Source organism: Lissotriton vulgaris, chromosome 12, assembly GCF_964263255.1.
Source record: "Lissotriton vulgaris chromosome 12, aLisVul1.2, whole genome shotgun sequence".
Classification (NCBI taxonomy): Eukaryota; Metazoa; Chordata; class Amphibia; order Caudata; family Salamandridae; genus Lissotriton; species Lissotriton vulgaris.
In genome coordinates, this window is record NC_141700.1 from 290,797,143 (window position 1) to 290,815,887 (window position 18,745).

At 44.0% G+C, this 18,745-nt stretch overlaps 1 protein-coding gene across 2 annotated transcripts in view; it reads right to left on the minus strand.

Annotated features, from left to right (window-relative positions):
• IGSF9 (immunoglobulin superfamily member 9) overlaps window positions 1-18,745 on the minus strand; it is a 517,703-nt gene that overhangs the window by 91,388 nt on the left and 407,570 nt on the right. For both annotated transcript variants that reach the window (XM_086945078.1, XM_086945079.1), the window contains exon 14: window positions 16,113-16,288. In XM_086945078.1, the coding sequence (XP_086801204.1) occupies window positions 16,113-16,288 (176 nt within the window). The remainder of the gene's footprint in view (window positions 1-16,112; window positions 16,289-18,745) is intronic.

Consider the following 18,745-nt stretch of genomic DNA (forward strand, 5'->3'; position numbering starts at 1 on the left):
ACACATCAGTCCACTACTGACATCACCTCATAAGCCAACGGGGCACCCCACGCCGACTTTCGGCGCAGCATTGTAGGATGGCCACACCAGTGCAGCCACTTGCTGGACACCACCTCGGTGCCATCCGGATCTCAGCGCGTTCGAGTCACTGTGCCGGAAGAGTGACCGGAACTCAGCTGAACACGCCGTCTTTCGGCGCAGCATTGTAGGATGGCCACACCAGTACGGCAATTTGCTGGACACCACCTCGGCGCCATCCGGATCTCGGCGCGTTCGAGTCACTGTACCGCAACAGTGACCGCAATTCAGCTGGACACGCCGTCTTTCGGCGCAGCATTGTAGGATGGCCACACCAGTGCGGCAATTTGCTGGACACCACCTCGGTGCCATCCGGATCTCGGCGCGTTGTGCTGCCTTCGGCCTATTCGCACATCGGTCCGCTACTGACGCCGCCTCACGTGCCAACGGATTTTCTACGCTTTTTGTAGCCCTATGTCGCATAACAGGTCATGTGACTTGTTTATAAAACTTTTCATTGGTTCATTTTACTTTTGGTTTCCTAAAGATGGAAGGCTTGGTCATATGACCTAAAAATAACACTTTTCATTGGTTTAGAACATTTTTTTTTCCCAAACGATGAAAGCCCCACCTTGTTTCTGGATCATTCAGACTGAAGCTGGCGTCAGCATGAGAGCACCACCATCTCGTGGCTCCGTCGTGGTCATTCCGCGAGCAATCATGGCAGCCGCTCCCCACCGGAAGCCTGCGGGAGTCGGGGGCCCCCAAGACTTTTATACAATCTTCACGGCTGAGGGGACGCTTTTCGAGAATGGAGCCCAAGCCCTAGCAGGCAAGCGTCCGAGTTCCAAAGTGTCCCAGGGCCATTTCAGTGGACCAGGCCCAAAACCGAGGAGCCGTCCGCCATTTTAAGAGCCATGTGGCAGCCGCCTATCGCTGCACTGCAAGAGTGGGAGCAACTCAACAACATGGTGAGCGAGACGCTGTGGCCGCAAGAGCGAGCGCAACTCAGCTAGATGGCCGCCACCTGGGGAGGCCCGTTCACGCCGGCTCCCCCACGCCCCCCCCCGGGCCGCCGCACGCCAATTTTCGGAGCAGCATTGTAGGATACCAAAACCAGTGCGGCAGTTTACTGGACATCACCTGGGTGCCTGTCGTACATGTTGTGTCAGCCATGTGACACTGGACACAGACCGCTACTGACGAGGCCTCCCCCCGCACCACCCGGGACGCCCCACGCTGTTTTTCTGTGCTGCATTGTAGGATCCCTAAACCAGTGCGGCACCCAGGCGACATCACCTGGGTGCCGTCCAGAACTCTGCACGTTGTGCTGCCTTGGGACTATTCGCACAACAGACCGCTACTGACGAGGCCTCCCCCCGCCCCACCCGGGACGCCCCACGCCAATTTTCGGAGCAGCATTGTAGGATCCCTAAACCAGTGCGGCACCCAGGCGACATCACCTGGGTGCCGTCCAGAACTCTGCACGTTGTGCTGCCTTGGGACTATTCGCACAAAAGACAGCTTCTAACCATTGTTGCTTTTTGTGTTGAGAAATGTTTAAATGTTTTTAGTTTTTGTTCCGTTTGTTAAAGTTAGTAGTTAATAAAGTTTTATAACCTTACTTTGTTGGAGTGTTATCTATTTTTTTAAAAACGGGTGAATGGGGCCTTGAATCGGGTTATTGTCATGTGTGGGCTTTGGAAGTGTGCTGCTGCAGGATCGGACATTTCAAACTCAAATGCACGTTCTTTTTCTTACCTTTCCGAAGCATGGAGCGCAATAGCAGGCAGAGAAAGGGTGATGCACGTGTTGAACACTACCTGACCTGGCAAGTTGCTGGCAGTGCCCCCCCGCCCGCTCCTGAAAGAGGGCACACACACACCGCCGCCCCGAGTACTTCACAAATCTTTAAAAGACCATGCGCTTGTTCATGAGGCTTAAATGGTTTATCACCTCTTCTAGAACCCCTGCATCGACCCTCTGACGTTTCATGGAAAAATTACCATGTAACACAATACCAAGCCCTGTCAGCTGAAACCCCCAAGGAATCGTGGGGCATATTATCAAGGGGGTTTATCTCCGCTTTTTTGGCTTTAAAAACCATGAAAGCGGAGATAAAATTATTTCCCTATTATCAAGCTGTCGCTAACACCAGTTAGTGACAGCTAAAAGGAGATAGCGACCATCTTGGGCCCCGCTTTGCATGTCAGTGATACTTATCACTAATGACATGCAAAGTGGCGTGCCAAGATGTTAGCGACTGGAAACAGTCCCTAACATCGCTACCTTCTATTACCAACTTTTGGAGATATTCGCGCTAAGCGCGAATATCTCCAAAATCTAACACCTGCCCTGAGTAGTTCTTAGCCATGTTATCCAATGGGAGGTGGATAACATGGCTAAGAGCATTAGGTCGATAATACATGAATATCGCTGACTTTTCTGCGATAATAGCAAGGTTTATCTGCGATAAAAATCGCCGATGTGCGGCGATAATTTTTGTCTCTAAACAAGTTAGAGACAAAAATTATCGCTAGTTGTTCGTAATATGCCCCCGGGTTTTTGCTTGCAGAAATCGGGAGGCGGGAGACTAGCACTGAAATCAGTACTCACACGCCTGAATCAGGAGGATTGGCATGTCTGAATTCTCTACAGCTGGGGCCATAAACTACATCCGCAGGGTTAGGTGATAGCCTGGAACCAGCCTGGCATCTAAAATGGCTGCCGTGCACGACAAAATTGTGGCATTCGAAAAAAGGCAAGATGGCGCAGCCGCTGGAAGAGATATATCAACATATATCAGCCTCCTCAGCCACCCTCAGGAAACATAGGGGATTAGGATATGTCTCCCGCACCCCCTTATACCTAGTACTTTAATTAACGAAGCACAAAATGGCGAATTCCCGTTTCGCTACCAGTTTGCGGCCCAGTTCGCGGCCCGTGAAGCGCTTCTACCGTGAAAAATCATTTTTTTTTTATTTTCCCCACGGGACCCTTTAATAACCCCAACAACATTCCTAGGGGGTCAAGAGGGGGATACCTTGCCCCCTTTCATTAAATTCCCCCTTAGTTTTTCACCTTTTCTTCTCTCTCGATCCTACCGAGAGACAAGATGGCGGCCGCTCCGGACTGTCACGCAGCAAAAAAAAAAAAAAAGCTCACGCACAGCCGCTGGAAGAGATGTATCAACATATATCAGCCTCCTCACCCACCCTCAGGAAACATAGGGGATTAGGATACGTCTCCCGCACCCACTTATAACTAGTAATTTAATTTACGAAGCACAAAATGGCGAATTCCCGTTTCGCTACCAGTTCGCGGCCGCGCTTCTACCGTGAAAAATCATTTTTTTTTTATTTTCCCCACGGGACCCTTTAATAACCCCAACAACATTCCTAGGGGGTCAAGAGGGGGATACCTTGCCCCCTTTCATTAAATTCCCCCTTCGTTTTCCACCTCTTCTTCTCTCTCGATCCTACCGAGAGACAAGATGGCGTCCGCTCCGGACTGTTTAGAATGTTGACAGACACCGGAGAGCCAATCAGCTTTCTGCGCGCAAAGTTCCGATAAGCGAAAAGTAAGCGGACCGGATCGCTGCCCAGAGCGCTGTTACAGATATATATCTTGGTTTGAACGTTAATTTCTCAAAAACTACTGGAGCACATATATTGAGACCTAGCAAAGGCACATCGGGCTAACAGTCCCTACAATTTTGCCAAGTTTCGTGCAAATCCATTCAGCCGTTCGAGCTAAAAGTGAGTCCAACCGCCCTATGGAAAACTCAATGCAAAAAACGCGTTTTGGGACCCCCCTTTTTTCTCAGCCCCCCCTTGACGAAACCCCACCAAATTTTCAGGGGCTGCTCAGAAACAAAATGTGCCATTTTCCTGAAAATTTCAGCCGATTCCGTCCACAAACGCCAAAGTTATTAGACATAGAATTTTCAAAAGTCCCATAGGGAAAAAATTCTAACTATATATACCTACTGGCGATAGCCAGTAGGTAATATATATATATATATATATATATGTATATATATATATGTACATATATATATGTATATATATATATATGTGTGTATATATATATATATATATATATATATATATATATACACATATATATATATATATACATATATATACATATACATATATATATATATATATATACATATATATATATATATATATATATATATATATATATATATATATATATATATATATATATATATATATATATATATATATATATATATATATATATATATATATATATATATCCTGGACGCTCGAACCACTTCCGACAGCGGCTGGCGAGGAAAGAGACACAGACCTCACAGTTTTCTGGGCAACAAATCTTCTTTTATTTAATGACTCAAACACACAACGAGTTTCAAGCCCTAAAGTCCTTGTTCACAGGCAAATTAGTGCATACGCCATCTAACTTTTAAAGTTAAAAGTAACCACACCCATTGCTTGACATCACAGGTCACATGATAGTATGCATGAACAAAAGACTAGATGTTCCGCGTTTGTTACTCAATAAACAACAAACGCATTATACAGGCATGTTTAAATGATTCTGCACATTTTCATTTTATATATATGTAAATATAAATACAAACATGTTATGTGCAAAAAACGCTATTTTTAAATTAACGTTTATACTTTAACATTTTTTTTTGATAAATCCAACCAGCGCCTGTTACTTATAGTCCTTTTTATGCACTAATTTATAACTGGATAAATCCATGTTTAATCATGTGCAAAAACCTGCATAACTATTTGATAGAAAATTATTTTTACTTTTCTTTTTTCTTTTTTAGTGCAAAACCAGTGTGTACTGTTCAAAATAGTGCAAATATAAATATAAAGTGCTAAAGTAGACGACATATAACCAATTCACGATCTGATGTTATTGTTCTATTAATACTGGTACACACTTCTAAAATAACTTTCTCCTAGTAAAATGTCCACAAGGGACACAATACCTCTTTAGAAAACCTTTATAAAAAATGTATAGCCCTGCATTAAAAAAAGAAACCAGTTTAATTAAAATCAGAATCAGATCTCAGGGAAAAGAGAACACTATACAATTACTAAAGACCAGAAATGCATTCAATTCATCAGAGCCATTCCCTATTTACAATTTACAATGCTGCACAATCATATAACACCAAAGACATTCGTATTTACAAATTATTAATCATTTATAAAAAATTATGCATATCATCTGTTGTGTTCAAACCGTTAGGCCATTTGCAATCGAACTCTAAGATATGGAATATGCTACTTACCAGTATGCATCTGTTCTTGGCATAGAGGGCTGCAGAGTGGTACATTATGAATAGATCGCCATCTGGTGTTGGGCTCGGATGATTGCACTTTGTTTTTCTCTTGGAGAGTCTTTTGTATCTTGGTGACTCCTCCTTTGGTTGGTAGTGCGCATGGGCATCGGCTCCATCCTTAGATTGTTTTGCCATAGGAGGGTTAGATGGAGTAGTATGATAGAATACAGATAGGAATGCCCATGTAAGTGTATCTAAATAAGATAATGTTGGAACAGACACAGGTTTCCGGGGAGGCTGGGAGGGCATGTACCACTCTGCAGCCCTCTATGCCAAGAACAGATGCATACTGGTAAGTAGCATATTCCGTTCGAGGCATATGGGCTGCAGATGGTACATTATGAATAGACTATACAGCAGTTCTCTCCCTAGCGGTGGTCGCCCGTGTCTGTTGCAACTGTCTGAAATAAAGTCTTTAATACAGCTTGTCCCACTCTAGCTTGTTGTGTTGTGTGCACATCTACACAATTGTGCTTTGTGAAGGTGTGCGGTGTAACCCAGGTAGCTGCTTTGCATATGTCATCTAGTGGAATGTTTCCCAAAAATGCCATAGATGCTCCTAGTTTACGTGTAGAGTGAGCTCTAGGAGGAACAGTTAATGTTCTCTTTGCTTTTAAGTAGCATATTTGAATACATTTTACAATCCATCTGGCAATGCCCGCTTTAGAGATGGGATTGCCCTTATGTGTAGGAGAAAACGCAACAAATAGCTGTTTTGTCTTTCTGAAAGTTTGTGTTCTTTCTATATAGTACAATATTGCCCTTCTGACATCCAATGTATGTAGGGCCCTTTCCGCTACCGTCTGTGGTTTTGGAAAGAAAAACGGTAATTCCACTGACTGATTGATGTGGAATGCAGAAATTACCTTTGGTAAGAATTTTAAGTTTGTTCTAAGAACCACTTTGTTTTGGTGTAACTGCATGAATGGTTCTTGAATCGTAAAAGCCTGCAACTCACTTACTCTTCTAAGTGACGTGATAGCTATGAGGAAGGCCACCTTCCATGTGAGGAATTGTATTTCACACCTATGCATAGGTTCAAATGGTGGCCCCATTAGTCTGGTAAGTACTATGTTGAGATTCCAGACTGGGGAAGGTGGTCGTCTTGGTGGAATGACTCTTTTGAGTCCCTCCATGAAAGCTTTAATTGCTGGTACTTTAAACAGGGAAAGATGTTGCCTGTTTTGTAGGTACGCCGCTATAGCTGCGAGATGAACTCTGATAGAGGTATATGCTAAGTTACATTGCTGCAAGTGTAGTAAATAGCAAATGATCTGTTTAGTGGATGCGTCCAGAGGGTTGATGTGCTTACTGTTACAGTGTATAGCAAACCTCTTCCATTTTGCTGCATAGCATGCTCTGGTGGTAGGACGTCTTGCTTGTTTAATGGTTTCCATACATTCTGGTGGTAAATCTAAATACCCAAACTCTATGACCTCAGGAGCCAGATCGCTAGGTTCAATTGTTTGGGATCTGGGTGCATTATTTCTCCATGGTTCTGTGTAAGGTGCATGGGTAATAGTCTTAGCTTTTGATGTGGCACCTGTGAGAGTTGTAGTAGCGTGGTGAACCACGGCTGTCTTGCCCACGTGGGTGCCACTAGTATCATTGTCATTGAGTGCTGCTGCAGTTTCCGAACCACTAACGGAATTAGTGGGAGAGGGGGAAAAGCGTAAGCAAATCTGTTGGACCAATTTATCCATAGTGCATTGCCCTGGGACCGGTGGTGTGGGTACCTGGATGCGAAGTTTTGGCATTTTGCGTTCTGATGATTGGCAAACAGATCTATCTCTGGTTGCCCCCATCTTTGGAAGAATGGCTGCAGTATTTGGTTGTGCAGCTCCCATTCGTGTACTTGTTCTGACTGTCTGCTTAGGATGTCTGCTACCTGATTTTGAACTCCTGGTAGGTGTTCTGCTAACAGATAGATCTTTTGAGGAATGGCCCATCTCCAAATGTCCTGTGCTAGTTTGGATAGTTGGAGAGAGTGTCCCCCCCCCCTGTTTTTGAATATAATACATTGCAGTCATGTTGTCTGTTCTAATCAGGACTGCCTTGTTCGTTATTTGCATTTGGAAAGCTTTTAGTGCTAGAAATACCGCTAATAGTTCCAAGTAGTTGATGTGCAGTTTCTTTTGCTGCACACTCCACTTCCCCTGCACTGTGTATTTGTCCATATGCGCTCCCCATCCGGAGAGCGATGCGTCCGCTGTTATTATCACTTGTGGAATCGGTTCTAGGAACGACCGTCCCTTGGAAATGTTTGTTGTGTTCCACCACTTCAGAGAGCGATTCGTACGGTCGTCTACCAACACCAGGTCTGTAATCTGACCTTGAGCCTGATTCCACTGTGTCGCTAGACACTCCTGTAGTGGACGCATTTGTAGTCTGGCATGTGGTATTAGCAGTATGCAGGAGGACATCATGCCTAACAGTTGCATAAACACTCGTGCTGGTAGTGAGTGTTGTGGTTGAAATCTTTGTATTAACCCGACCATTGTTTGTATCCTGATCGGATTGGGGTATGCTATTGCTCTTTCTGTGTCTATAGTAGCCCCCAGGTATTGCTGAATCTTGTTTGGTTGCAGGTGTGATTTTTTGTAGTTCACCGTAAACCCTAGGTGGTGCAGCAATTGAATCGTCTTCTGTGTGTTGTGAAGACATTCTTCTTGTGACTTGGCCTTTATTAACCAATCGTCCAAGTAGGGGAAGACATGTATTTGTTGTCTTCTTAGGTGTGCTGCCACCACAGCTAGGCATTTTGTGAATACTCTTGGTGCCGTTGTGATCCCGAACGGAAGGACTTTGAGTTGATAATGTTGTCCTTCCACTACAAACCTTAGGTATTTCCTGTGGGCTTTGTGAATTGGGATATGAAAGTAAGCGTCTTTTAGATCCAGTGTAGAAAGAAAGTCCCCTTTCTTCAGTAAAGGGAGTACCTGTTGGAGCGTGACCATGTGGAAATTTTACGAATTTATGTATGCATTGAGAGGTCTTAGGTCTAAGATTGGTCTTAGAGACCCATCTTTTTATGGGGATTAGGAAGTATAGAGAGTATACTCCTGTCCCTTGTTGATGTTTTGGAACCTTCTCTATTGCATGCTTTTGTAGCAGTGCTAGTACTTCTTCCTTTAACAATGTCAGATGATCTTGACTCATTGGACGCTGTTTGGGGGGGATGTTTGGTGGGGTAGCTGTGAGTTCTAGGCAATAACCATGTTGGATAATTTGTCTCACCCACTTGTCTGATGTGATGTTTTCCCAGACAGGTAGGAACTGTGATAGACGTCCCCCGACCGGTGTTATGTGGTCTGGGGGAAGTTGTATTAAGTCACTGTTTTGGGGTTGAAGAGTTGCGGTTGTTATTATTTCCGCGGCCTCTAGCCTTGTTGTTGTTACCCCTGTAACTACCTCTTGAATTACCCTTGGGTGACGTAGGTGTGAAAGAGGTGGATTGCTGATTTGTTCCTGTATTTTTTGAGCCTCCTCTATAGGTGGATCTACGAAAGGAACCTCTTTGTGTTGGCTGTTGCAATGCTCCCATTGACTTAGCCGTTTCTGTATCTTTCTTCATTTTTTCTAAGGTCTCATCTGTGCTTGAGCCAAAAAGTGTTTTCTGATCAAAGGGTTGGTTCAATAAGGATGTTTGTACTTCCTGTTTGAATCCTGAGATTCTAAGCCATGCATGTCTCCTTAACATGACACTGGTGTTGATGGATCTTGCTGCAGTGTCTGCCGCGTCTAGGGCGCACTTAATGGAAGTATTAGTTATTATCTTTCCTTCCTGTATTAACTGATCTGCCCTTTTCTGATGTTCTTTGGGGAGATGTGTGATGAGTTTTTCTAATTCATCATAATGTGCCCTGTCATAACGTGCAAGTAGCGCCTGTGTATTGGGTATACGCCAGCTATTTGCCGCTTGTGATGCTACTCTCTTGCCTGATGCATCTATTAATTTTGACTCTTTATCAGGTGGAGGAGCCTCTCCTGTAGATAATGAGTTCGCTCTTTTACGAGCGTTTGAAACTACAAGCGAGTCCGGAGGTACCTGCCCTTTGATAAATATTGGATCCTTTGGAGCCGCCTTATATTTTTTATCAATTCTTGGGTTTAACACCCTAGCCCTCACTGGGTCTTTGAATATTTCTTCTGTGTGACTGAGAAGACCCTTCAGCATAGGTAGAGTACCTGATGTTCTTTGTGCATTAGGTAGCGTCTCTAATAGGAAGTCCTCTATTTGAGGTTCTGTATGTAGATCTACCTTATGATATTTTGCTGCCCTATTAATGAGCTGTACAAACCCTGTGTTATCATCAGGTAGTGAAGGGTTTGAGGGATATAACTCTGGGTCGTTGTCATCATCTGACCCTGCGTTATAATTTTCCCATGGGTCATCCTCATCTGGGATAGTTTCCTCATCCCCTTGAGGTTCTCCCTCCCCTGGATCACTGTCTACATCAGACTGAGGTGTAGATGGTCTTGGTGTAGAAGGTGCAGGAATATTTGGCATAGTGTGAGGAATAGGAGAAGAGGGTGTGACTTTAGGTCGAGGAGAAGTAGGAGGAGTTGTATTTGTCCCCAGTATTCTCTTTTTTGAAGGAAGAGATTTGTCTTCTATCTGTTCATTCTTCCTCTTCTTTGTCACTACTTTGCCAGTTTGCGGATCGATAAACAAAATCTTTTGTTTGGGATCTGTCTGCTGCTCCTGTATCGGCACCGAAGCCCTCGGTTCCGAAAGGTGCCTTTGTTTTCGATCGTCAATGTTCGGTGTTTTCGGCACCGAGTGTTTACTCGATTCCGACTTTTTCGGTGTCGAGTGAGTCTTCGACGTCGAATCATGTTTCTGTTTCGACATGGAATGTTTCGATGCCGAGCTTTCCTTTGCATGGATCTTCGGCGTCGAAGTCGATGTCGACCTCTTCTCGGATCCGACATGGTGGGAGACCGAGTGTTTCGGTTTCAGTTTCGGTTTCGTTGCCGGGCCCGAAGGCGGGGCGTCGGAAACTTTTCTCTGTGGTTTGACCGGGCTCGAAGGCGGGGTCGTTACCACACGGGGTCGTTTTTTTGGTAAGGGGACGTCGTCACTCACGGTTTGTTGCACGTCGAGGTCTTCGACATCTGACTCGTCCCCTTCCGACCCCGACTGAACCTCATGATCCTCTTCTTCCTCAAGTTGCTCGTCTCCGAACAGCTCCGGGATCGCCTCCGACTGCATTATGGAAACCTCGTGTCTTTGAGCTTGACGATTTCTAATCGTCGACTTGGAGGAGAATGCTGCGCAGGCTTCGCAGTCCCTGGATTCGTGTTCAGGCGATAGGCAGAGGTTGCACACCTCGTGTAGGTCCTTGTGTGGGAACTTAGCACCACACGTTGGACATTTCTTGAATGGAGTCCTTTCCATGGACTCCGGGCTTGACTGCGTCGAGAAAGGCCTCCTGTTCGTCGACGTAGATCAAAGTTTTTTCTTCGATGTTGAAGTCGAAACGCGCCGGAATGGAAATGAAAACCGCGTTCGATAACAATACCGTCGAATTGGAAAGGGAATACGCGCCGATAAGTCACTTCTTTTCGAAGTCGATCTGGAGCGTCTTAATCTTCATCCGAACCCGATGGCGGAAAAAAACAATCTAAGGATGGAGCCGATGCCCATGCGCACTACCAACCAAAGGAGGAGTCACCAAGATACAAAAGACTCTCCAAGAGAAAAACAAAGTGCAATCATCCGAGCCCAACACCAGATGGCGATCTATTCATAATGTACCATCTGCAGCCCATATGCCTCGAACATTTAGTTTCCAACTGCCATAGCTGGCGTTCCCTGTTGCCGCCCCTTCTTTTTTTGGGAACAGCGTCAAGTACATAATAAGACAGGCAATTGATATCGTTAACATGAGTTTTTTTAAAATGTATAGCCACCGGATAAGCTGCATCACTGTGGAGAATGGCTCTTATATGCTGCAAGATCCTGATGTGCACCTGTAGCTTTGTACTACCAACATAGTTAAGCCCACAGGTGCACGTCAGGACATACACCGTATATTCGGTTTTGCAATTGTATGTTCCTTGAATCGACATAGGAATTGTACTGAACGGAGTGGAGTATTCAGACTTATTACATCCAAATTTACATGCTCGGCATGTTGCACATTTTTTAAACCCTTTGATAGGTTGTAACCAGGTTATAACTTGCTTTATTTCTGGCGACACCCTATCTAGAACCGTGCCCATAGTGCTACTCCTTCTAAAAGTAATGATAGGTTTCTCCACTAGCCTATCACAAAGGATGTTATCAGTGAGCGCTATAGGCCAGTGTTTGTTAATTATGGATCTTACCTTACGCTCCTCCCTATTGTATGTGGTAATCAATCTGGGAGTATTTTTGATTTTATATGCAGCTACAGTATCTGGGACTCGTGATGTATCTAGTTGTGACTCAAAAAGGCTACTTCTTGATCTTATTTTCGCCTTTTCTATTGCACCCTTAAGAATTTTTTCTGAGTATCCTCTCACTTTTAGTCTACTCACCAGCTCAGATTGACAATTATTAAAATCATCCTCATTGCTACATATACGCTTCAACCTTAGGATATCTCCGTAGGGAATACTTGCAATGAGGTGTTTTGGATGCGAGCTGGTTGCGTGTAAGGTAATGTTTCCTGAAGTCGGTTTCCTATATAGGGTTCTTTCAATTTTGTTATTTTTGACATAAAGCCTTACGTCCAAGAATTCTATTTCGCTTTTGTGAATATGGGAAGTAAATTTAAGATTAAAGATATTATTATTAATCTCTTCTATGAAGCTGCACGCCTCCTCTTTAGTCCCCCTCCACAAAATAAACACATTGTCTATGTATCTTAAGTATGACACACACACACACACACATATATATATATATATATATACACATATATATAGACACATATTAACCTATAAGTCACTCCTATGGCAGGCCTTGACAATCCTGGAGGCAGAGTGCATGGTTTTATGTGAGAGGGTGCCCTAGCATGAGCTGAGCCCCTCTGCAGCTTTCGGAACCATCTCCTTATAGCTGTTCTATGATATAGCCATACCATATTCTCTTAAGTGCATTATAATCCTTGCGGTTAATGCTAAGTTTGGTTTGACTTTATCAAAACATGTTGTGTAAGCTGTCAAACACTTTGGAATACTACCCCCCCCCCCCCCCCCACCGCCAGTCCTGGTGGCGGGGTAGCATTCCACCCTTCTAGTGGGAGAAGACATGTAGTTACTGTTAAACCCGGTTAATGTTAAACAGAGCCCTGGCATCACAAAATGGATACTGCTGCCACAGACACGAGTCTGGCCTCCTGCTGCTGGACGAAACTCCGGCAGGGGAGGCCTGGACAATAGGTTTACTGTCCAGGGAGGTGCCAGCACCTCCCCAGACAGGCTTATTGGGGCAGGAAGGGCTGCATTCAGTGAATGCTTTCCAGACACTGCCTGGGGCACACATGGTGCTCCATGCATTACCCAGTTCAAACCGGTTGCTGGGGCACTCAGTCCCAGCTCTGGCACGAAACTGGACAAAGGGAAGGGGATGTAAGGATTGACTTACCTGTTATCCTAGTTCTCTTCACATGATGTCTCTATATCTGAGATTTGCAAGGCTGCAACCTGGAGATCAGTTCATATCTTTACAAGGCATTACTATTTAGAATCTGATTCCAGGACTGATACTCAAGTAGGACAAGCCTCTTTGAGGAATCTATTTGGGTAACCTGCGACCTGTAGAAGCTTAGTTTTTTTCTAGGCTCAGTATTGATATTACTGTTTTCATTACTCAAAGGATTATTTTAAGTTGGAGATATGGTTAACCTAAATGTTTCATGGTTGTTTCAGTCTCCGCAAAGAACAACTGACCTAACTGTCACCCCTGAGGCATGATGGGAAGCTGGGGGTCATGGGTGCCTTAAAGGCACAGTGTCGTGTCAGTTTACTGCATTTTGATGCAGGTTAGCTTTTCAGTCTTTTTAGACTGTAGTTGTGCAATGCAGCCTGGGAGCTTCCTATGCTTTCAGTGTTTCATGAGAATTTCCACTGCTTTCTGAGCATTAAAACCGTTCTAAAACAAAACTGTTGTTGTCTCTCATGTTTATAATGCATGTTTGTTCATGGATGATGGAAATTCTTTACAGCATAATTCAGCTCTGGTGTGTATTAGGCTGCAATTGTTTATTTATATAGATATATGTTTATGTATATATGGATATATATATATATATGTGGGGCACATATAATATAATGTTTCCGGGGTCCCGTGCATGGGCGGGAATATTCTAATGCTTATGAATATTGATGAGGATCCCCTGGAAGAGAACAACCCCCTCCCCAGGTCCCTCCATAGGAGAGACCTTAGATTTAGTCCAACCCCCTAAACTTACTATAAGTATAGAACCCCAATCCCTAGGACTTTAGACTACCCTGGACGAAACTCTGCAACATATATCCTGGACCTTCGACATTCCATTTTGACTGTAAGACGGAAGAAATCTCCCTTGCGGTCAAGGAGAGACCACCCTGTTCAAACAGGCACCAACAGCATATTTTCCGGTCTGCATTTTCGAGGCTCCCGCCGGACCCTGAAGAATCTGCGACACAGGACACAGACTTCCAGACATGTCTGACCCGACCTTCGTTCCCAGCAAAGCTGAGACCCATGGCGGACACGAGAGACGTGGGACTGGAACTCCTGCACATCCTGCATTTTGCTACCTGCAACGACTTCCCGAGGTAGCCCGAAGTAGTGCATTGGGGTATTTGAAGCCCCAGCCTCGAGCATCTTTTGCACCGAAGCTCAGAGGCCCACACTCCACGAGTGTCCCGTGGGCCCGCTTTGTGCATTTCAGCTCGACACGTCTTCGCGGTTCCTAGTTCGTTGGCTAGTGAGCCCCCCGGAGACTTTCTTTTGAATCTAACTTGCTTTCCTGGTTGCTCCAGGCTTGCTCCAGCTTCCCTACAAAGGAGAAACGCCACAGACCTTGCTGGTCTGCACCAAAGCCAATCTTGACATCTTGCGTGGATTGCGTTTGCCAAGGCTTGTTGGGTCTAATCCAGATACCGTCACCGCAGTCAACTAGATCCTTCGTGGGACAGTTCGAATCCAGATCCTGGTCATCGTTGACGCCTCCTGGACCTCGTGGCTGAAGAGACAAGCTTCACCTTTTCACCTGAAATCACCCAACATTGGCTGGCAGCTTCCCATCGCCATCCTGGTCACTGGCAAGTGGCCCAGACTCTGTCCCTTCTGCTTTCAGGTTCTTCAGATCTTCGATCCACCCTTGTATCCACCCGGACACTTTTCTTCTGGTCGCCTGCAACACTTCTTTGCAGATCTCCAATGAAATCGACGACTAAACCCAACACCAAAAGACATCTATGCACCCGGCTTTCGTGGGTGAGGTAACACGAGTACTCTAGTAGTCTCGAGGGTATTGGCCATCCAAGTGTCTAAGACTAACAGGGTTCCATCGTAGTCCATTTAGAAGTGTCCTTAAATTGGAAATTTGTAACTTGTTTGTTTCCCATAGAAAGTCAATGGTAACCCGTGGCTGTGTTTAGACACTGCACGAGTCTCCCGTGGGCCTCCTACTTCCTAACCATTGGTTGTTCCTAGAAGCCCCAGCGATCCCACAGGCCCTTGGCCTGCTTTCTATCCCATACGTGGTTCTTATAACACTCTTTGAGTATATGGTTTGTGAGGCCCGTAGGGCATAACGTATACTGTGCAACTTTTTGTATGCTAATTAAGTTCCTAGTATTGTACTTTTACCACTGACCTCATAAAGAGTGCAGAGGGGTTGTGTTTAGAATAAATACATATATATTTGATGTATACCTTGTGTGGTATGCAGATGACCTAGACGTGCCATCCTACACACACCAGCATAGGAAAAGACATCTTGCCTCAGCATCTATACACAGCAAGTGGGCCTGAAGATTAGCATGAAGACATCAGAAGTCCTGAAAATCAACATTCCTAAACCTTCATCAATCAAGGTGGATGGAGAGGAGCTAGGTATGACTGAAGAGTTCACCTACCTAAGCAGAACCATCAGACACGAAAGAGGGGCAGGCAGTGACAACAAGAGCAGACTGAACATGGTCATGAATTCCTTCAGGATGCTTCACAATTTGAGGAGGCCATCTCAGTATAACACAAACACCAGAGCGGAGTTCTGTCCACACTCCTCTATGGATAAGAATGCTGGCAGATGACAAAAAGCGACACCACTAAACTCTCAGTTTTCCACATCAGTAGCATGAGAAGAATTGTGTGTGCTTTCTGGCCACAAACTATCTCAAACCAGGAACTACTCCCAGATGCAGGAAAGAGGGTATGAACACCATTGTTATAAGAACAAGATGGCGAGGGATAGGACACATCCTCAGAAAAGAACAAAAACTCATTACAAGAAGAGCTCTTCACTGGACCCCAGAAGACAAGAGAATAGAGGCAGACGAAAGATCTCCAGGAGGAAAACTGTGGAAACAGAACTGAAGACCCTGAACCCCAGCTGGGGCACAGTACAAAAAGTTGCCCAAGCCAATTAGAAGTGGAGGTCTTTTGTTGCTGCCCTACATGCAAGCAGCATCACAAGCAGTAAATAGATAGTAACTATTCATGGAACATGTATGCAGGGACTACTTTACAACAATCAGAAAGCACTTAACCGCATGCTAGGTAGGGATTAGCTCAGAGCAAGGAGTAATTACTTACCAAGGGGATAGGCAGGAACAATCTCACTGAACGGACCACTGCCTAGCTTGTTCTGAGATAAGACACTAAACTGGTAGCCAACATCAGGCAGCAGGTTCTCCACCAAGATATGCGTTACTCCTACTGGGACTGTCAGTGTGGTCCACTCGTGATGGCCACGGCTCAGTCGTCTCAGCCTGAAAGGAAAAGCATGATGCGTAACTAAAGTCTTCTGCAACCCTGTGATACCTGATAAGTTTGTGCTGGCATCTGAACATTGTGAACACTGAGATAAAATTTAATTTTATAACAAAAGACAATTCATTAAAGACATTCACTTTAATAAGGCTTAATAAGGCAAATTTTCTATTTTATGCATTTTGCTTAAAATGTTTGCTAGACATTGAACAAGAACATCACTTTAGCCTAGAAGCTGCCATATGCCATTTCACGTTCTACTTAATTCTCTGCTGTCATCACTAAATACTCGCTATCAGTGGAGGATTTCCAATTACACACATCGAGATCTCGGCTCTTGTGTATGTCTGTTACTCACTGTGCTAAGCCTTAAATGGACACTTGCTATTTGACTGGTGGATTTTTAAGACTAGAACAGCACATGCTGGAGTGTCAGACTTTAGCATGGCTCATCTGGATGATTTGGCGTAAAATACTTGCCAAATTGATGAGGAGATCTGGATGGGCTTCTCCATATGTTCCTTACATATGTTCCTTCTACCACTGCCATCCAGTATGAAACCACTAAAACATAAAGCACACTGGACTTCAAAAACTATTGTGGGGGTTTACCTATTAGCAGAGTTACCTGGCTGGCAAACTCCTTGAAAGAAAGGAAACATTTCAACTGTAATCTCATCTTAATACTCACCAGCTGCTTCTATCGGCAACATGGGATGCTTGGCCTGCTCTGTGTATGCACAACTCTCTGCATACATCTTTAAGGGTGTGTAATACGGTAGGCAGACAAAATATCGATCTTTAAATATCGAAATTCAATAATATCGATGTTTAAATATCGAAGGTACAGAATATAGAAGTTAAGTAATATTGAATTTTTTAACATTGATGGCACAGAATTTCGAAGGTAAGTAATATCGATTTTTAGTAATATCAATGTTACTAATATCTATGTTAGTAATATCGATTTTACTAATATCGATTTTTATATGATTTTTATGTATATTATTATGCATTTAATATGTTTTTTAATGTAATTTAATTCAATTTTGTATTTTAGTACTGTAGCGGGTTGTGGGTTTAAAGGTAAGGAATCTAATACTAACCTGTTTCTTTCAGATCTGGGAGTCAATGACGCAGGAATCCTTGCACCATAGTGCAAGGGTGCCGGCGCATGGCAGCAGTTTGTGCACCAGCGCAGGGGGAAGCACAGAGATGCAACATATTGTTGTAAATATGTTGCATCCCTGTGCTTTGAAACTAACGCACCGCTGCGCAGCAAAATGACTTGCGGCACTGTGTTAGTTTCTTATGGGTCTGCCCATGAGTATTTGTGAAGCTGTGTAGATCATCTTTTGGCAACAGTCAGATGCATATTTGAGTGTTAGTCTGCATGGTCAGGAGACAGTCTGAGCACTTGGGGTGCAGTCTCATACACATTTTCAAGGGACGTTTGATGCATAATGGCGGCATTTGCAGTGTGTCCAAAGCAAATTTCAGGACATTCAGATGTTTATTTTGGACTCAGACAGTTGTGTTTTTTGGACATACAGATATATGCAAATGTGAGGGGCTATCCAAAGGGGTGCAACCTTTGGCATATTTGAGGGACATTTGTATATATGTTTGCATGCTTTTGAGGAAGACACATTTATTTTGTTACCAATTTCATGAGCCAGTTTGTGATGCACAAGGTGAATTCAGAAGTGGGATTGTGCAGACCATTGTGCGTTACAGGCACAACAATCAAATTTGTTTTGTCACAAAACCGTAAGAATATTTCATATTTCAGACGCTGGATGTGTGACACTCGCAGACAAATCTGTCTTTTATGCCAATACAATTTACATGCCTGGCCTGGGAGTCAATGCTTTAAAGGGGAAAACAAACAAACGTGCTATAATGTAAACACCTGTTGTCAGGACACATACATCCTCAATCTTTCAGATTAAACATTAAGCAAGAAAGAACACAGCGAGCAAAAGCCCCCACACTAGCAACCAAACCATATAATCTAAAACGGCTAATATGGCATAAAAACAACATAGAAGTAATTATGGAGTCATGTTTTGAGCTATTGACTCCCTTTGAGACAAAATCCTTAGGGACAGAAGCCTGGGAGACTTTTGTCAAAAGATTAAACACATTTTCAAACAAACCTAAAAGCAAAAAATTGTTCACTCCAACTGAGGCAGCTTGGTACACACTCACCTTACGGACAAAAAAAACACAACTAAATAAATTTTACAGACTTTTGAGAACTCAGGGCCCCCAACATGCCCGAGAGACGTTGACAACAATCGAACAGATGAAAAGAGAGCTGAAAAAGGATATCAGAGCGGCAAAGCGATCTTACCAGGAGCAATTCTGGACGAAAATGCTTTATGTAAGTAAGCAAACAACAAAATTCAAAACAGTTCTGGGAACTCATTAATCTTCTAATAAATGGGAAGAAT